This window comes from Rhineura floridana, chromosome 1, assembly GCF_030035675.1.
Source record: "Rhineura floridana isolate rRhiFlo1 chromosome 1, rRhiFlo1.hap2, whole genome shotgun sequence".
Lineage (NCBI taxonomy): Eukaryota > Metazoa > Chordata > Lepidosauria > Squamata > Rhineuridae > Rhineura > Rhineura floridana.
Genome location: NC_084480.1, coordinates 270,941,568 through 270,963,057, shown reverse-complemented (window position 1 = coordinate 270,963,057; position 21,490 = coordinate 270,941,568). Strand labels below are relative to the sequence as shown.

Here is a 21,490-nt window from a genome sequence, read left to right as displayed (position 1 = left end):
TTATAGTTTCATATGTAAGATTTTAGCCTTGAGATTTTGTAAATTATGGGGCTGGGGCTCGGGCTGGGGCTGGGGCTGGCTTTTCACATAGTCCTTGTGAAAACTGTATGAAGTCTATAAGTCACAAGCAGCAGTGTGGTAGCAAATTCAGAAGTGCAGGGCCCCTTCAGGTTAATCACAGCCATGTTCCTCTCCCCTTGTTTTGCTGCTGGGTTTAGAATGAGATTCTTGTTAATACCTTTTCCCACAGCAACATTCATCCCTAGGAACCAATAAGCATAAAAGATGAGAGTGTTAGCTACTGAGAAGAGTCTTCTCAGTGGCTGAGTCACCTCCTTTAACTCTGACTGGCTTCAGTCAGCACAATACGATAAGGAAGCATGTTAGAAGACTCTCCTCAGTGACTAACACACTCCCCTTTCATGCTGATTGGTTTGTAGGTTACTAGAGACATAGGGACCCTGCTGAGACCCTGCTCCCAAAAAAGCAAGGGGTCTAAGACCCACCGAGACCCTGGATGACTACAGCCCTAGTCACAAGCTATTCACTTCAAAACATTCCCATTAAGGTGTACAGGAGCTTGACCTGAAAAATGTTTTGTGAGTGACAATATATTTTCTGATATACTGGGGATCAGTCTGTGTTTTATTATTGTTGTTGTTTGATTTATATGCTGCCCTTCCTCCCATGCTGTTTGTTGTATGTCCTGCAAGTAATTTCAACAACAACAGCAACAAAATAATAATAATGGGCCCTGGGCAGGAAGTGCAAGTAATTCCAATGAAATTAATTGATTGGCAACTCTTAACTTTCTGTAACAAGGAAAGAAAAATTGTTTTGCCTCAGATAAACGTTCGTACCAGGCATGTTAGTTAGTTATTTTTAAAATTTATGTACCATTTTTCATTTCTAAGTTTATAAATCTCAAACCAGTTAACAATATACATAAAACCATTAAAATAAATATATAACAAACAGTTAAAAATCCAGATAATAATATAAATTTCAGCATCTACAATACTACTCTTGTGGTATTCATAAGAGTGCCTTTTTGTTTGTTATATCCTATGGGAATCCTTTTGTGTGTGTGTGTCTGGTTATCATATTACATTAAAAATAATATGAGAGGATATTTGTGTTTGATGGATATCTCAGTTTGATTGTGTAATTCTCTGTTCTGTAATTCGTTGAAGTGCAGGTGGCACATATAGCTCACTAATGATACAGATAGTATTTAAACAAGTCTTTGCACTGGGGTAACATGTCATAAATTTTTAAACCAAGGGTGACAGGAGCTACTGCTGCACTTTCATGTTATCCAACAGTGTGGAAGAAATTTTGATGTACAGCTGGAATGATCAAACTAAACTAATTTTGCTTTCAAGCTCCGCTTGACATGACACTCAGATGCACTTGCAATTATTAAACTCTACAGTGTGTTTGGTGGATTTAACTTCCTCAGGAAGATTCTTTGTGGACCTATGATATGAAAGGCACTAGGATCCAAAAACATTGCAGCAAAAATTAACTCTTCATTTGTTGTTTTTAAATTTCTTATATCTGATTTACAATTACAAGTCTTCATTTCTCTAGAAGGAAAAACAGCTATTACGGACATTTTTAAATTATTTGCTGCAATATATTCACTTCTGAATACTTCACCCTACGGACAAATCCTCTCTAACTAGAAAACTAGATTTCAGGGAGAAGGGTTTTAGTCTAATTTTATCTGTCACATCAAAGTTTCTATGTGCAGGAGGTGTTTTTTTCTCTCCTGAGGAGGAGCTTTCAGCCATCTGAGTCCCCACCTCCATTCTGAAGCAGTACAGCCAGTCAAGGTTTACCTCCGTAAGACCCAAGCCCAAACTTACGGTCTGAGGGTATACTATTCTTCTCTCTCTAATGCAGGTCATTTATTGATTAGAAGTAGACACTTTAGACCAGCGCTGGGGAATCTCCATCCCATGGACCAAAGGCCTGGCAGGGATATTAATTTGGCCCACAAGGCTGTTTCCCACAAACATTACCAACCTGCTCCACACCTTGTCATATGTTACTAAAAGTGTGGAGCAGGTAAAGACACAGCTGCAAAGCAACAATCAGCCACCTTAAAATGTACTCATAACTGTTCCTTAGCAAGAAAGGCTTGCTATAAGTGCTGATCGGCACTGACAGCAAGCCCCACTGAGATCATCTGGAACTCTGTAGTGCAGCTGATCTTTGCTTAAAGCAGGACTTGCTGCAAGCCTGGATCAGCTGGCTGGCACTTACAGCAAGCCCTGCAAGGATCATGAAGTTGGGCCACCTGACTTCATGGTCACCTGTCAAACTAGCCCATGGGAGGTAGTGAGCTCAGGATCTAGGCAGCCAAATAGATCCTGTTCCCCACCCCTGCTTTAGATCAGTAGTATCACAGAGATGCCTCATATATAGACAGCTTTGCAATATCTGTCATTATCTGGAACAATACTAGCTGATACAAACATTTGCACGTTCTTCAGTGATGTTCATATGTTCTCTGCTCTTGTTAGTGATTAAATATAAAATATTAACAAATTCTTTTCGCTGTGTGGAATTTGATGGATTATAAAAGGGCTGGAGGAAGTAGGAGGATGTCATGGGAGGAAGACTTCTTGGGTATGATTGAGAAACCTGTTGAGAAAATAGGCAACTATTGACAGGTCTGATTCATGACTGAGTGACTGTTCTGCTAGTCTTCACATGATCCCCACAGAGAGAAAGCGTTGACCACCTGCTAAACAAGGTCTGTTTGAAGTTTCTTTTTAACATTTCCAAGACGTTAATTCAGCAGGACAGCTCCACTGGGGTTCTCAGTGTCACCAAATCAGCAGCTGTTGAGGTCCATTCACTTCAGCATGAAATGTTTATATACGGCCCCCCTAAAAAAATTATTTTATTTGTGACCACAGCAATATAAATGGAAAAGTAAAATGTTTTGCATCATTCAGCTTTTACATGTGTGAAAACTACTTCTGATTAAGACTGTATTGGTGGTTATACTGTTTGTTTGCTGATCTGTGGAAATAGACTGAAAAGAAATGGAATGTTCCCTAATTTGCTGTTACCTCTTCTTGTTGTTGTTGCATTATTCTGTTTTAAAAAATACTTTTCCCACAGTACAGGAGAACAAGTAAGTATAGAATGAAGCACTAACGTGAATGCCCTTTTTCTCCTCTTTTATGATCTAGTTTATCAGTAAAATACTGTTTTGGGGAAAAATGGGACAACACATCTGTGTGGTGAAAGCCTTTGATATTTAAGTGCTTTTATTTGTTAGATATACTGTCGGTTGTAAATAGGAACCCTATCCTTCTGAATCAGGAGACTTGTTTTTAACCCTAGGTAATATAACCATATAAATATTCCTGGTCTAAACTATTTTCTTTTCTCTTTATCAATCTTGTTAAGCCTTAAGTGTATTTTTACAAGTTCATTAATGTGTTCCATTCTTTCTGATGTGTTTTTCTTCCCCAGTATTATCAGATTTCATTATATGGGAAGAATTATCAGCTCAACCCATTATACAGCAAAGCAGTATTAAGTCTGTCTGGAATTTGCTGCTCTTCCAGTTTACAGGGAAAATATTGTGTAAATCAGGCTCTCCAGTTTCAGTGGGAGGCACAGGGTTGAACAGCATCCATTTGTCAAGTTGATTGCTCCTCAGTGAGGTTGCCTTTGCTTGTCTTTGAACAGGAGTGAAATCCTATGTGAAGCTCCCTTTCTGTCATTTACACTAACATCCATCCTCTTAAACCAAGGCCTCAGAGAAAAAACAAAGTGTTGGCACAATATAATCAGTCACTCAAGTTGTCTGTCATCTGTTTTCTTAAAGGAAACGACTTTTAAGTTAGTGGAGCAGAAAATTGGGGATAGGGCTGTAGTAAAAGAAGGAAGCATTTAAAAATAAAGAGAAGATATCCTGTCCACTTCTAATTTTTCAGTATCTATTCATTGTTCATATAACTAGAGAATATTCATTCAACTCCTTGCTTGTTTTGACATTCTTAGTATTGCAGACAATGTTACATGCAAATACTTAAATGTTTTATTTTTCAGGTTTTATTTCAAAGAGTTGATTAGCTGTGCATCCTCGTATTATGAAATATCTCTCTCATACACACACACACACACAGAGGGAGGGAGAGAGAGGTTAATCCTGACCATGAATACTTATGGTTTATTCAGACAATCCATTTAAAAAGTGCTACATTTTAAACTTTGCAAAATAGTCCTGCAAATTATTATCCAAAGGTAATACCTGGATATGCAGCCCACATATAAAATTGAGGTGGGGGGAGGCAGGAAGGTAAAGCTTTGCTACTCCTTTCTACAAGATTTTATGAAGGAGCATTCAGCCTACAATCATAGGTTGTACATGAGAGGGTGGGAATGGCTAGTCTCAAAGCAAAGTTTGGAGAAGCCCATTGTCAGTGTCACTGACTGTCAGCCAATGTGGCTGGATAGTAAGTTTCCATCTAGTAAAATGCAGGGAGGATAAAGTTGGCAAGGGGCTTCATCATATTTTGCCTGGAAACTTTTCAACTCCAATGCAAGTTTTCCTTTCTGTAGGGTAAGCATTGCTGTTTGTGGTCTAATCAGAAAACAGTTTGGGTGATGGTTGTGCGGTTCCACACAAGGGATGCCATGACCCCTGTTCTGTAGATCTATCCATACAGCTGGATCCATCCCTACAGGTACATTTTATACCTATTCACCTCTATATAGGTAGACGATTGCGACTGCCTGCACCTAGACCTACTTAATATCTAAACGTTTATGTTTAGATTTGTATCCCTCTTTCCAGGTACAGGAGCCCTCAGTGTGGCTTCTAACATAGATTTAAAAAGCATTCAAATATATATAATAAAAAACATGTTCACATTAAGACATTCATGCACAGATGAGTCACTGTTTTCATGTGCCCATTTGTTTGCCTTTATCCACATGTGAGCACTTTCAAATTTATGACTCTGAAATCTATCTCAATGTTACTCATCCACACTAGTGGGCAGTGGGTTATATTCATGCTGCATGTTGTTGTCCCTTTCCCTCATTTAGTACTTCCCCACCCATCATAAGTTCTGGCAACCTGAGGTCAGTTGCAGCCATGCACAGAGGTATCTGTTTAGCTATGTGTGCTCACCTTTAATTTTTTAAATACGCTATTCACGATATTCCAAATTTGCACAAAATAGCAGTAAAAAATAATCGGGGGGGGGAGAGAGAGAGACACCAAGCCAGGAAACCTATGGGCATGCCCACAAGTATTTGTTTAGCTGTCCAGGTGCACCTTTTAAAAAATAATTAAATGCAAGATTTTTGATAGATTTGCACAAAAGAGTAATAAACGTGTGTGTGTGTTTCTCACTCCAAGAAAGCAAGACTGTCTTCCACTTTTCCTTTCAGGCCTCCCATACCTGCAAGTACAATTTTTTTAATACAGCTCTTTCATGCAAGAGCACTTCTGCACAAAAGAGCTATTTTAAAAATAAAAATACCACAAACTTGCCATCAGCAACAACTGGTGAGGAAGAGCAGGCGGTATCCTTTCCTTTGAACTGAAGGAAACAAAATGGAAGTTGAGAATGTGGCAATAGTCAGCACTTAGCAAAATGTCACAACACATGTAACACGCGCGCACACACACACACACACAATGCACTTCAGTGCATTCACAGTCAGGTAACGTGATTTTCTATTGGATTTTCTTCCTGAGGATCAGGAAAATCCAAATTTAGTGGAGGGGGGAGTGCAGACTGCCACTTGGATGAGGAGGATGTCGAGTGGATGCTGCAAGTTTGTGTGTGAGAGAGCAGGAGAGAGAGAGGAGGAGGAAGCAGCTTCAAATATACATTAATCTTCAGAGTGAATGAGCCCAAAATCACAATAAAACACAAAGAATCTGAGAGTTTATAAACAGAGCAACATTAAAAACCATTTGTAGCAGCAGGGTGCATAGTTATAGTAATCAAAAACCCTGGCAAAATAAGATTGTCTTGAAATAAGAATGACAGTCTTGGGGCCACTACTGTTCCAATCAGCTGTGCCTCTGAGTTTGAAGACAAAAGCTATGGAACAAGGCCTCTGATTATTATTATAAAAGGCAGGCAGACTCCTGGATCCTCCTTTTTTCAAAGATTGGGACCAGGCACATACCCAGCCTAAAAGTTAGGGGCACCCAAAAAGTAGGGGGCAATTTTTCTGTAATAAATTTATTTTTATATAAATGTAAGGTGGGCAGAAAAAAATTAGGGGTGCCCCCCCAATCCCCCTCCTGGCTACAGGTCTGATTGGGACTATATTTGCCTGTGTGCAGTCCTGTGGCACCTCCCTTGTTCTTCAGGTTTTCTCAAAGATGGCAGAGGAAGATTGTGAGAATGCACCAGCAAGTTCCTCCAGTACCCTATGATGAAATTCATCCGGCCCCAATGACAAACTCATTTGAGGTAGCTAGGTATTTTCAGATCAACTCCTTACCAATCTTGAACTGCAATACTCCTCACCACTCACACTTTTTATGTGAGGTTGCACAGTGTTGGAAGAAGGCAAAAGTAAAATTGGAAATGAGCAGTTCCACCTTCTCTGTGACACTTAACACTTCACCATCCTTACTGGATAGCAGGCCCGCATCAAATATACATGAAAAAGTCATTTTTATTGCTCTTACCATTCCTTGCTAGCCTTATCTTTCCTGACATTGTCCCTGAATCTGGGTACCCATTGTACATGTCACTGATGACATGCTCTTCCTTCCATTTCTTCTACATGTCGATGATAATGATGATTACTGCTACTACTACTTTCATGTGATCACTAAGCTTTTTGTGCAGCCACACTGGATTTTCTTATTTCTCATTCAAATTGTTTGTGATTGTGCTTTTAGAAATTCCTTCTTCAGTTTACAAAAATTGGCTTTCCTGAAATCCAAGGTACATGTTTGACTACACTCACTTTTGACTTTCCGTGATATCTTGAATTCCGTTTGAATTGAAACAGTCATTTTCCCTGGTAATTTAATCTCACTTACCAAATCTTCTCCAGCTGGTTAAGATCAAAGCAGGTATAGCCATTCCCCTCATTTGTGCATCCATATTCTGAATGAGGAAGTTAGCAAGGCATGTGAGGAATATTTTTGGAGTCCATTCTTAGTGATTTGTCTCCCAGCAGATGCAAGAATGGTTGAAATCTGTTACTAATTCTTGTTTTCCTAAAACATCTGTAATTTTTTTCTAGGCAGCAGCATCCACTTCCTCACCTTGATTTGGCAGTCTGTAGTAGACTCCAACTTCAATGTTATTTTTTTTATTTCTTCATTCATTTTACCCTGATAAGCTATTGTGTTTACTTTCTTGAATTTTTGTGCAAAGGTACGCATTTGTAATATACAATGCTACTCCCATCTCTTTCTGTTGCATCTATTCTTTTTTGAACAAGTTATATCCTTTAGTTGCTACAGTTAGGGAAATGGTCCTGCCAATTATACTATTATAATAATAATATTATACCAGTTATATTAATCATGTCATTCATTTTTTAGAATTTCAAACTTGTTTATTTTCTATACTCTGTGCTTTAGTATATAAACATGAAAAGCAGTGCATATTCTGTTCCAATGTCTCTCCTGCTATTTGTGGGGTTTGCTAGGCATTTCCATAAGTGTCCCATTTTCTTCTGTAGCACCCAAGTCCCTATTAGTAGTTACCTTTCAATTTACCAGGCTTAAATCTCCATCCCCTACTAGGTTTAATGTAAAGCCGTTTTAATAGATTCATCACCATGCTTCTGCCAAACACATATTTCCATTTCTTGCAAGGTATACCCCATCTCCTGCTGTTAGTTCTTTGTTAAGGAAACATGACTGTGGCTCCAGCAGGCAAACTTCTCTCATTTATACAATCTTTGTAGCCAATCATTCACCTGAAGTATTATAATTTCTCTTTTACAGGAAGGATTTATAGGATTACCACCTGAGCTCCAAGAGCCTTCACCTTCCGCTCTAGATTTTATACAGTCATAGTTGTGCCTGATGGTGTTATTTGTTCCCAGATAGATGTGTGAGAAGAGATTATAAGCCTTGGGAGTCTGTCCATTCCATTCTGGATCTTCACACCAAGAAGATAGCATACTTCATGAATTAACAGGCCCAGTTGGCACACAACCACCGCCATACCTCTGTGCCACTCTCATTGGATAGATACGGAGAGTGGTTTCTTACTTCCAGTTGTTCAAAATGCCTTCTGATTCTTCTTTTCTGCTTGTCACTATCTTCCATGCAGTTCTTATGTCTGCATTACAGTTCTCATTTTCTTCCCTAACAGTTTCTTCCAGCTTTTGTTCATGCTGTGTGCTCCCTCTGTCCAAGAAGTTAAATACTTGAATCAGTAAATTTTAATTTTAATTTTTTTATCTTCCACAATCCTTTAAGCGCTTTAGCATTTTTATACTTTTTGACTCATAGAAATGGGTTTAACTTACTTCGGAGACAGGGTTTTCTACACAGGAATATATCTGGTAGATTTTTAAAAAGTGTATCATTTCAGATAATATACCTTTTAAACCCTCAAATCATAATTTTAAATTCCATTGTTCATTTTGTACTCTAAATCAGTTGTTGGAGATTGTGATCTGAAAGAAATACTGGCCATTTTTTCTTTGCTTTTTTACTTCTTCGACTGTTCCGTGAACATGTGGAATTTGTGAATGTCAGAGAGGCCCTTTAGATCAATCTTGATTAGTTTATTTTTCTTAGTAAAGATTTTGATAGCTGGGAAAAGCTTTTGCTTGAAAGAGCATTCCTTATTCCTCTGCAGAGAGATGAAATATTGTTATAGCCAATACTCCACTACAATAGTGAGAAACTATTTAGGTAACTGAATATTTGATAGAACAGCAGCGTAGATTAAAAGTTGCATATTCAATTGCACTTTTCCTCATAACCCTTCTTCCTTTAACCTCAATAGTGAATTTTAAAGTTATGGCTTAATTACCTAGCTTCATTTTGGCCATTAGAATTCTGCCTTAAAGCAATTTATTATGTCTATAGCAAGAAGCAGCAAGAAGATAATATTGTATTCTATAGTAGAGAAATATCTTCATAAGATTACTGTTATCTTCTGAATACATATTTCATGCACACAAATTGTCAGCTTTAATGCCTGTGTTACAGTCTGGATTATAATAAGACTCAGTTACTATAGTCGGTTATAGAATTTTGTATATTGTGAACTGAGGAGCTCAACAATTTATATCCAGTTTTGTTCTGTATAAAGTTCAAATACAAAATATATATGGTATCTAGACAGCAAAGCCAAAAAATACATCCTCTAGCTAGGGCAATACTATGCTGTTAAGTGCTGTGGCCATGCCGTGAGGGGATGCAAGAGCTGTTAAGATCCCTGCATCAATCTACATGGGAAATCAGCAACCAAAAAATGCCTGCAGGCACATTCCTTTGAATGGTCTAGCATAAGTACAAAGTTCTTGAATAGTAGAGAAGATCCTGAGAGTCTGGTAAGAGGTGTGGCTCCTACTCACATTTCATTTGATTGTAATCATATTTAGCCATTTTCTGGCAGCCTGTAAGCATGTTTTAACATGCAGACTCAAACATACGAAAATAAAACAACCTTAGTATGACAAAAACGAGGAATTTATCACTTATTCCTTCCATTCATCGTCACACAATGAAAAAGTAAAGAGTATACTGGAAACGTCATCAACAGTGAGATAACATTTTTGTATCGATGTTTCCATTCGTTTTTGAGATCTATATACCTGCTGAACTCTGAACACAAATACTAGAAAAATTATTGCTTAATATGGTGCCTGAAATCAAAATAACTGCTATTTTAATTTTTGTTTGTTCAAATGTCAACTATGTTAGGGAATCCAGTCTGTGTTTCATGTGCTCCCATTCACCAGAGTCTGGAGCACTTCCAGTCCAGGTTTTACACGAAGCTCAGGAGCTGAAGAGATCAGGCCCCTGGGGCAGCTGAGGACATACATTTCTAGAGAGAGTTTTTCATGCCTATTGTGTGTTTGAGTTTGTTCTAAGTGTTTGGTCATCTTCCTTTGTGTAAAAAGTGCATCTTATCAGTTAACAAAATACTAGAACAAGGGACCATTGGAGACTTCAGTAATGTATCTGTCTGTTGCTGAGAAATGTTGGCTGTCCATTATGTCCCCAGAAGGATAGAGGAAAAAGCTTCATGCCCAACATCCTGAAATCCACTCCCAACATGTAGTCACCATGGTAGTGCTTTTCTGTGAAAGCAATAGCAATTCAATGCCACCAACCTCATATGCAAGCACAAAACACATCTACTTGTGCATGGGGAGAAAAATCCTTCTAATGGCAGCCCCACTTTATAGTATGCCATTCCAGAGGATCTTTGACCAATGAAAGGGATTTTCTGGGGGACTCAGGGAGATGCCACTTGAAGGGGGAGCTAAAGTTCCTGTATCCATGCAATATGGCTATTTACACGGACCTGGATTCTGCTCGCTTTGTGCTGCAAAGTACATAAATGAGTTCCTGCAATATTACCCTATTGGGTATGCATAAATAGATATACACTAGACACCTAGCTCTTTTTACTGTCTTGGACACAACTTTTTAGCTCATCTTTTCATGCCCTGGATAAAGGAGTTTTAGTTAAAATCTTGAAAACCACAGGTTCCCCATCCCTGCTTTGTGGATCAAAAGTACTACCATTAATTGAATTTTGAAACCTCTTCAGGGACAGTCTTACATCAAGCACATTGCAATGATTGATCTGTGCCCTTTACCCAACAAGAGACAGCTTAATAAGTCAGACACTGTGTACGCACTTGAAGTGCAAGGACCTGGATTAAATGAAAAGGAAAACCCAGAACAAGGATCCATAAGTTTACTGATGATGCCTAAATCTCAGCATCTTCTGAGCTGCAACCTCATGTACACAATGAAAAGGAAGCAAGTGGATGAATAAACAGAACACTTAAAGACTTCCTTCATGTCAACATGTATGTATTTAGAGAAAGTGCATCTAGATAATGGCCTGATACGGGTGAAAATTTGATGGCTGCCAGAGAACTTGGATCTTTTTGTGAAAAAATAATGTCCTTGGTACCATTTGCACACATTACACAGGAACAGTGCCCCCCCCCCAAGAAAATGTTAATTGTATGTTTCTTTATTTTGTATTCTTGGGTGTACAACTAAAAATGCAATGTATGAAAGGCCCTCTCATCTAATACCTATAAAAGCCAGGTGTCAAATTATGAACAATTTTCATCACTGTACATCTTCATGTTGTGTTGATTGCATGGGCTGCTTGAGCTTGAAGGTCAGAAATAAGGCAAGTTGGCAAGAGATTATAAGGAATTTAGCAGGCTGCACCTCTTTTGGAGATATGCTGCCAGCTTCTTTCTCCAAAATTCTCAGTGTGACATATTAAGAATACTAAGTTTATTAAAGGAAAAAGAATATAACAGTGTATTATGGTTACAAGATTCTCCAAAGCCTTTTTTTAGTTTTGAGTTAGATTCTTTTTTATGCAGTGCAGGAGAAAGGAGCTGATGGAGACAAGGAAATAGAGTGTTCATTACTCCTGCCTCTAATTCCTTCCTGTAAATTTCCAGCTACCTCATTGCTTCTCTTGCCAATTTAGTAAGTAGATAAAATTTCCTATGTGTGTGTAAGTGATTTTCTTTTCCCTTGTAAATGATGTGAAGCTACTATCAAATGTTATCTTTGGTGCTGACGCAAGGAAATTAAGAGAGGTATTATCGTTCTGTTCAGTGTTCTTCTCAGAGAAAACTGCTGGTTAGGTCAATTTACTTGGCTCGATACCCTGCTTTAATCTTAACCTGGGGCGTACTTCAAATACACAGCAGCTGGCTCAAACGTCTTCATGCATGATTGCATGTTAATTTCTCTTCGTTGAGAGGTGGGAATCCAGCAAAAATGTCTCTGTTGAATGAAAAAGTTGTGGGGCTCCTAATGGGTGAATAAGCACTCTCATGTGATAGAATAAACCTGGAATCACCACCTGAACTTTCAGGGGCCTGATTCCTTCAGGGCGTAAGACTTCAGTTGAATTACATCATGGATAAATTTGTATCAACAATTTTAAGTCTAGGAATGTGGCAAGAACAAAGCACTGCATTCTCTTCTGCTGTTTTCCCAGCTCTGAATGCTCTGATCAGAAGGAAATGCGCATAGTTTCCAGTAAAAACAAGAATTGGGAGGCTTGGGTGTGTGATGGTTGAGTACTGGATTTACATATCTGGATAAAAAATTATCTGTGTTCAAGTATACGAAGAGCAGTTTCGCCTGGAATTATTCAGATAAAGAATCATCCAGTATGGGCTCCTACTGAGAGGAAGGGTGGGATATACATTTAATAAATTAATAATAATAATATTACATCCATCATCCAGGTTATGCATAAAAGTTCAGTATATGGGTCTGAAGCCCTGTTCAGGTTGATCATGTGCTATCCCTCAGTACAATTAATGCTTGGCTCATCTTTGCAACTTGTGTGGCAGTTTCACCCTTGTAGATAAACTTTGAATGGAGTTGTGGCATGGGCTATAATACTACCTATATAAATATATACTTAGATTTCCTTTTCAAGTTTCTGCTGTTCCACTGTCTTCCCAGACTGCAGAACTCCCCTCTCTAACCACAAAACCCTGCCCAAGAATAGATCATATTTCCATCACAGTATGGAGGCAAACAGGTCCCAATTAGGCAAAGCTGAGAAGCATGGAGGCAGGCACTCAAGATGGTAAGCAGAGCAATTCTGTCTATACCTAAGTGACAAGCTGCTAAAACCAAGAAGCCAGGCATGAGACAGAAAATATATGCGGGGCTGGAAAGATTTTGGAATGGATGTATTTTGCAATGAATAAGTGACAGTTCAGTTGTTATGCATGCCTCAGTGTAACTTGTACCCGGCCTCAAAATGTATATCTTACTGCAGACCTGAATACAATTTAGGTTAATGCCCAGTATTAACTGGGATAAATTACAATGCAAGAACTATGAAGTTACAGTGCAAGAAATATGAATACATTGCAAAAACTGTGAAACCAAACATGCACGTCCAAAGGAGAAGCCTATGTGGTGAGCCAGCATATATACTGAGACCCCCAGATGATAAGAACTATGTAGGCTGGGTCTCCTCCAGCCCCCCTGAATTCCTGGCTTATGGGGTAAAGGCAGGTAAATTTAGCAAAATATCAGAGAAACAAAAGGAAATAATATTTGATGAAAAGATGAAGAACTGGACATCTAATATTTCTACTGTCATCTTCTATTTTGTTGTTGATGATGTTATGTGCCTTCAAGTCGATTACAACTTACGGCGACCCTATGAATCAGTGACCTCCAAGAGCATCAGTTATAAACCACCCTGTTCAGATCTTTTCAATTCAGGTCTATGGCTTCCTTTATGGAATCAATCCATCTTTTGCTTGGCCTTCCTCTTTTTCTACTCCCTTCTGTTTTTCCCAGCATTTTTGTCTTGTCTAGTGAATCATGTCTTCTCCTTATGTGTCCAAAGTATGATAACCTCAGTTTCATCATTTTAGCTTCTAGTGATAGTTCTGGTTTAATTTGTTCTAACACCCAATTATTTATCTTTTTCGCAGTCCATGATATGAGCAAAGCTCTCCAACACCACATTTCAAATGAGTGGATTTTTCTCTTATCCGCTTTTTTCACTGTCCAACTTTCACATCCATACATAGAGATCGGGAATACCATGGTCTGAATGATCCTGACTTTAGTGTTCAGTTTCTCATTGCTGCCCTCCCCAGTCCTAGCCTTCTTCTGATTTCTTGACTATTGTCTCCATTTTGGTTAATAACTGTGCCAAGGTATTGATAATCCTTGACAAGTTCAGTGTCCTCGTTGCCAGCTTTAAAGTTACATAAATCTTCTGTTATTACTTTGGTCATTTTGACGTTCAGCTGTAGTCCTGCTTTTGTGCTTTCCTCTTTAACTTTCATCAGCATTCGTTTCAAATCATTACTGGTTTCTGCTAGTAGTATGTTATCGTCTGCCTATCTTAAATTATTGATATTTCTCCCTCCAATTTTCACACCTCCTTCATCTTGGTCCAATCCCGCTTTCCGTATTATGTGTTCTGCATATAGATTAAACAAATAGGGTGATAAAATACACCCCTGTCTCACACCCTTTCCGATGGGGAACCAATCGGTTTCTCCATATTCTGTCCTTACAGTAGCCTCTTGTCCACAGTATAGGTTGCGCATCAGGACAATCAGATGCTGTGGCACCCCCATTTCTTTTAAAGCATTCCATAGTTTTTCATGATCTACACAATCAAAGGCTTTGCTGTAATCTATAAAGCACAGGGTAATTTCCTTCTGAAATTCCTTGGTCTGTTCCATTATCCAACATATGTTTGCGATATGATCTCTGGTGCCTCTTCCCATTCTGAATCCAGCTTGGACGTCTGGCATTTTTCACTCCATATATGGTAAGAGCCTTTGTTGTAGACTCCTGAGCATTACTTTACTTCCATGGGATATTAAGGCAGTGGTTTGATTATTACGGTATTCCCTGGGATCCCCTTTCTTTCGAATTGGGATATATATTGAACACTTCCAGTCTGAGGGTCATTGTTTAGTTTTCCATATTTGTTGACAAATTTTTGTCAAAATTTGGACAGATTCAGTCTCAGTAGCTTGTAGCAACTCTATAGGTATGCCATCTGTTCCTGATGATTTGTTTCTTCCAAGTATTTGAAGAGCAACATTCACCTCACATTCTAAAATTTCTAGTTCTTCATCATACGGTTCCTCCATGAATGAATCTGTCATCCTTGCATGTCTTTTATAGAGTTCTTCATTGTATTGCTTCCATATTCCTTTTATTTCATTTTGGTCAGTCAGTGTGTTCCCTTGTTCATTATTCAACATCCCTACCCTTGGTTTAAATTTCCCTCTAATTTCTCTAATCTTTTGGAATAGGGCTCTTGTTCTACTCTTTGTTGTCCTCTTCTATTTCTATACAATAACTATTGTAATAGCTCTCTTTGTCCCAACATACTAGTCTCTGTATTGTTGCATTTAGGGTTCTGACTGTGTTTCTATCTCCTTTTGCTTTTGCTTTCTTTCTGTCTTTAACCATTTTAAGAGTTTCTTCAGTCATCCATTGAGGTCTTTCTCTTTTTGACAAGAGGTATTATCGTTTTGCATTCTTCCCTGATAATGTCTCTGACTTCAGTCCATAGTTCTTCTGGTTCTCTGTCAACTAAGTTTAAAGCCTCAAATCTGTTCCTTATTTGATCTTTATATTTTTCTGCGATGTTATTTAAATTGTATTTTGGCATTATGATTGCTTTGCTGTTCTTCTTTAGCTTTACTTTGATTTTTGATATTACTAGTTCAAGACACTGTACTGCAGTCTGCTCCTGGTCTTGTTTTTGCAGAAAGTATGGAACTTCTCCATTTTCTGCTACCAATTATATAATCAATTTGATTCCTATATTGACCATTTGGTGATGTCCATGTGTACAGTTGTCTTTTTGGTTGCTCAAAAAATGTGTTTGCAAGAAACAAATTATTGACTTCACAGAATTCAGTAAGTCTCCTGCTTCATTTCTATCTCCTAAGCCTCATTTCCCCACAATTCCTGGTTCTTCTCTTTTCCCTACTTTTGCCTTCCAGGCCCCCATGATTATCAGCACACAGGATGCTGATAATCATCTTCTGTTACCTTGTTTTAAAGAGATTTTGCCATTAATTGTTGATGAGAGAGAGTGAGTGAAGGTATGCACAACAAAACCGCTAAATCATTTCTAGGAAGGATAGCACAATACAATAGGGCTTGACCTGGAAAGATTTTTGGATCCATTTGGGACCAAATGAACTCCACTGGATGGGTGCTGAGAGTTCCTGGCGCTTCACAGAATCAGTTGCTTAAAGAGCAGTCAATATTCTGTTGGCTTCCTTGTAAGTCAAGTGTTGCTGCTTTTAAATCATTTGTGCCCTTCTTTTTGTCTAAATTTATTAGAGTAGACTAACTTTATTTGAGTTACTCATTATTGTTGCTCCCTGCCACTTTGTGCAAAAAGGAAAGCTGTAATCTCAGAGGGGTTTGTGAATCAGAACTGTAGGGTATGTCATTGTCACATTGGTTTCTTCAGCTGTGCCTCAAAAGAGTTTGCCAGAGCTCCACATTAACTGTCATTTTTGTATGGAAACTTAACTGTCACTTCTCCTTAACGGCACCTATTCCTAACCTCTAATGATGTGCACATTTAGTTTTGGGGATATGCATTGTGTTGAAATGCATTTTAACAAGATATAAAGTCTTGGTGTGTTTATAACAAAATCTGGAATTTAACTCTATTTCCAACAGGCTCATTGGTAACAGTGATACAGCTGTCCCGATGGTAGTACATTCTCTCTCTCTCCCATGATTTCATCATTTTAAACTTTTTAATGTTTTAATCATTGTTCTCTCATGAGTCACCCTTTCATCATCATTGGGTTTAAATAATGTTTAAAAAGACCTTTTTAAAAATGTAAATGTCTTTGTTCTGGAAAGATAACACAAGCTCATAATGAGTCCTAGACTTTATTTTAGGTCTTAAGTCAGTCTTGCATTCAACTGAATGCAGGCAGCATTTTCTCCCTAGCTTAAAGGCCTAATCATTGAAAGAGAAGTTACTCTTATTTCAGCTTTAAAAAGAAAAAGAAAAAAGTGGTGGGAGTACAAAGAAACCCAACCTTGAATTTCCAATTAGGAAAGGAGCTGTTTCTAATTGTCTGAGGGGTCTATTTGACAAGCAGTCATGCAGAAGTGTGTAAGCTCCTAGTGCACATAGAAGTAGCCATGATCCAAACTGTGGGATAAGTAATTAAAATAATTAGAAATAAAGAAGCTTTGTCAGGGTACACATTCTTTTTAGTTAAGGTAGTTAAGGCCAATCATTCAAAACTTTTTTTTAAGTGGGAAGTTTTCAAAGCAAATCAGGTGAAACGTATGTAATTTTTTGGAAAAAAATCGAATCATATTCACAAACCTTACTTACATTTGAGCATAGGGTTTTTTTCCTTCCTGTGCTTGTCTATACACATGCCTGACAGAGGCCATCATAGGACAAATGTGGGCTGTTCAATCTTCTCAGCTGACATTCTGCTCTGAATGTTTGGGTACCTTTCCCAGAGGTGTATAAAGATCCTTCTACTGAGACAGACCATTGATCTATTTTGGGCAACGCTGACTAGTCTGACTGCCTTTCTGCATTCTGAGGCAGTACTCCCAGCCCCACTACTTAAGATCCTTGGGGTAGGGGTTGACCCTTGGACCTTCTATATACAAAGTAGATTATTTTATCACAAAGCTGTGGGCCTTCCCCGCACAGTTTCTGCACTTCCAATTATGTGCTGTAATATAGTACAGGCGCCTTCAGTCAGGATATTGCCTGCTATATATGTTGTAATGGATGCAGTGCAAGGTTTTGTTCAGACTAATGGCCTGTCATGGGATTTGCCCAAGTGGGATGGAGTACATTTACTCTTGAGGATGACTCCTCGCTCTGAACCAATCAGGCAGGGTCTTGACAAATTTACAGCTCGTCTTCCATGGGGAGACATTATCACTCTAGACCTTGCCTTGCCTTTGTCAGCATATGTTGGGTCTTTTCTTGCTGTGGAGTAAAGTCCCTTAGTTTTTTGCTTCACTGTTTTTTCTGAGATGTCTCTGTTTTTGGTTGCTTCTCTTCCTTTTTTCTGTATGTTCTAGTATAAACAAATGTGTGTTGTTTTCCTATGGTTCCCTTCCCCCTTGTTTCCCTTGATCTCTGGGGGTTGTGCTGCGGGATGTGGAGGTTGGATTGTGGCTGTCCTAGGGCCAGGTGGCAGTTCTCACTGCCCCTTGATCTAGTGGGACTGCCATTTTGCTCTGGTGTGCAGTTTTGTGGCAGCCAGGATAATTTTCCTGGGCAATCACCAACTACTTTGCTTTTTCCCTGTCTTTCTGTTTTAACAAGGGGCCAGAGCCCTTGTTCTGTGGCACCTAATGGTATAAGCACTGACTTCAAAACACTCTGCTGTGGGTTCATGCTCCAGGCTTATTCCCTGCCATCAACCCAATCCTCTCAGCCCGGGGGAGGGGGAGGAGGCTGGGAGAGGCATGTCCTGATCAGATCACCAGGCATCCTTCTCCCACCTTGACAGTTTTATTTATGTTACTACTAGCACAGGGAGGTTTTTCTCCCCTCTTTATCAGCTGCTAGAGAGTCCAACCACTTTTGCAAGTATAGAAGCAGGGAGCAGTTGAGAGCCCTTGTTTCTTGGCAGTCATTTGGGACACTCGGTTTTCTCCCACACTTTTTGGTGGCTGCCACTTTGTATAGCTCCTTCCCTCATCATATTATGGAGGACGCAGAAGCTGTCCCTTCTGATGGTATTGGTATAGCTCCCTTTTGGCCATGGAGGCCATGATTTACGGACCTGCTGAACATGTCAGTCGAGGAATCATGGAGACTCCCAGAAAGACTAGACTTGTTGCTTCAGGGTTCCATTGTTTACCCTCCGTTTAACAGCCTGGAGACTGAGTGGCTGTGGTTGGCTCAGTGTGGATTGTCTGGTTTGGTCTTGGAAACCATCCTGTCTTCTAGGTGTGAGTTGACAAACACAATTTATGGAACACCACGGAAGGCCTTTCTGAATTGGTGTTCAAAAGAGGGGACAGATCCAGCTTCCAAGGACATTCAAGTGGTTCTTCATTTTCTTCAGGCAGGGCTGAACAAAGGACTGAGTGCAAACATGCTCAAGAGACGGGATGGTACTTCAGATTGTTTTTTCTAGTGCAGGTGGGGACCTGCTGTCTTCTCATCCTTTGTTTGTAATTTATGAAGGGGTTGCAGTTGGTTTCTTCCATCCGTTTCCCTCCTGGAATTAGTTGTGGGTGCTGTTGGATCTTGCCGGTCCTCCATTTGAGCCTATGACCACTTGTTCTCTTTCTTGATTAAGTTTGAAATCAGTTTTCTTAGTGGCAATAATGTGCCACGACCAGACATGTTTTGGAGCTGGGGGCTTTGTCAGCAGATTCTCAACTCTGCATTTTTCACCAGGATGTGATGGTGCTTTGTCCTGTTCCTTCCTTCATTCCCAAGGTTAATTCCATCTTCCATCATTCCTAGGAGGTGGCCTTCCCCTCCTTTTGTCCAAACCTCTGTGGTTCTCAGAAGCATAGGTCGCACTTTCTGGGTGTTTAGTGGGCATTATGTTTTTATTTGGACAGGACTTCTAAGTTTAGGAAGTCAGTTTTCAGGGGCAGCCAGGACTAGGAAACTCTCTTCCTCAACTATTTCCAGGCTCCATTCAGCTATCATCAAGGCATATATTGCCTTGGGAAAGACCCGCCCAGAGGGATCACAACGCCTTCTGTCCCTGGAGCAGCTGCTTCTGCTGCTTTCATAGGGAATTTTCCCATGTTAGATATTTGTAGAGTGGCTACCTGGGTGTCTCCACATGTGTTCATCAGGCACCACAAAATAGTTCCATTCTCATCTTCAGATGCCACCTTTGGCAGGAAGGTTTTGCAGAGGATTGTTAGACACTAGGAGGGGAGACAGAGGAAGCCCACATGGGTATGTTTGGGGCACTGCTTTGGTACATCCTGAAGAGTGAATGTAGTCCATCCCACTTGGGCAAAAACAGAATTTGTTACCATGAATTGTAGTTTGACAGATGGGATGAAGTACAATCCACACTCCTATCCGCTGGGATGGGGGTAATTTTCTAGAACTGCAGCATCCACCAAACGTACCCTACATTATGTTTAGTTACCCCTGTAACTGTTCTATTCTGTGTGTACTTTTTTCCATTACCTGTTGTTACCATTCCTGGGGGTTTTCAGTGATACTAGTAGGGATTAAGGAGTTGTTTCTGCTCTGCCAGTATGGTCTGGAGAGAGACATAATTCCTCCCTGTGGAGGAGACATCCTCATGAGTGAATGTACTCCATCCTACTCATCAAACTACAATTAACAGTAAGTACCAATTTCCATTTTTTCATTCATTGAATGTATTAATTGGAAAACACCAAAAAGAGTAATTTATCAGACAGACTTTTCAAAAAGCGATCTAGAGAACAGACAGTTCTTTTCAATTATGATGGCCTCACCTCCAACATGCCATGAATATGAATTTCAGAAAACCTGATTCAAGGCAAATGAATACAAAATATTAAGCCACACATAAAATCTGCTATAATTTAGGAAACATAAAATAGTCCAGGAAGGGGACAGGATAGACTGAGCTAAATAAATAAGTTAAAAATAGCTCCCAAGACATTTACTCCCAAACAGAACAATACTAACCACAGTGGTACTTTAGCCTGAGGATTGTGATCTAATCAGTTTTCAGAGGCCACTTGTGGCTTCTGCATTTTTTGTTAATATGAGAAACTCAGAATTCTTGACTTCACTTAAGTCATTACATTTTCGTTTCTCAATTCAGTCTGAACGCTGGAAAAACTATATAGGTTTCATGCAGAAAAACCTATGACAGGTATGTAGGGAGTACTGAGTAGTAACATTTTGAGGGAAGCAAAGCTTTACTCCAAATTTTCTGACCAAGAATGACAGGCCAAGAATCTTGAAACCCTTCTTTAGTAAGAATGTATGTAGCTGTCTAGCTTGCTCTTCCATCTTCAAGCTGAGGATAATTGGGGGGGATCATGTGTCAAGAAAATCAAACTGTTCACTAAAATATGGGAATCAAACCAAGATGAGGGTCTAGCTAACTAATGACATGCAAGGATTTGAATGTTTAGAGCAAATTAATCTGTTTACATATTTGATTCTTGACTCTTGATTTGAGGTCAGTGGATGACGTTCACTTCAACTTTTTTTTTTGCTTTCCTTTCTCAACTAATTATTTTATACTGAACACCATGTCATTTCTAAATGTCAAAACTGATTTGCTCTATTAACTTTGCACTTTGTGCTGGGCATAATTGAAGAGATCTTGTCCCATGATAAGTGAAATGTGGAGGTCTGAATCTTATCAATACATGGAAAGGCTGATAATATTACATTTAGGTATAATTCTAATTGTCTTGAGAGAATACAGATACATTTCTAGGCCAAGTCATCACGAATAGTTAAAATACATGCAGGTATAGCTAAGGCTTCTTACTCTTAATTCTTAAAAATTAACTGATCTATCTATGTTCCATGGCTACAGGCATGAAAACAAGGAAACTATTAAGCTTAATTGGCAGCCATCATTTTGCAAGGCTGCATCATTTAAGACAAGTCCAGTTTGTACGATAAATTAGTAAAAGTATGAGCAAGTCCCATAGGGTGCAAACCGAAGGAAGCCATAAAAGGCAAGTAGTCTTTATAAAAACTAGCAGTCTTGCCCAAGTAAGGGCTCCAACAATCATGAGTTGATAACAAGGCAAGTGAAAAAAGATGAGCATATTGCTATAAAC

The 21,490-nt window shown here is 39.1% G+C and overlaps 1 protein-coding gene across 6 annotated transcripts in view; it reads left to right on the top strand.

Annotated features, from left to right (window-relative positions):
* Positions 1-21,490, top strand: part of STAU2 (staufen double-stranded RNA binding protein 2) — a 248,775-nt gene that overhangs the window by 182,420 nt on the left and 44,865 nt on the right. The window contains exon 14 of one of the 6 annotated variants that reach the window (XM_061601418.1): positions 4,591-4,704. The exons of the other annotated variants lie outside the window; for them this stretch is intronic. Within the exon in view, the coding sequence (XP_061457402.1) occupies positions 4,591-4,683 (93 nt within the window). The 3' untranslated portion in view covers positions 4,684-4,704. Of the gene's footprint in view, positions 1-4,590; positions 4,705-21,490 lie in introns of those variants that run through there. 6 annotated transcript variants of the gene reach the window in all.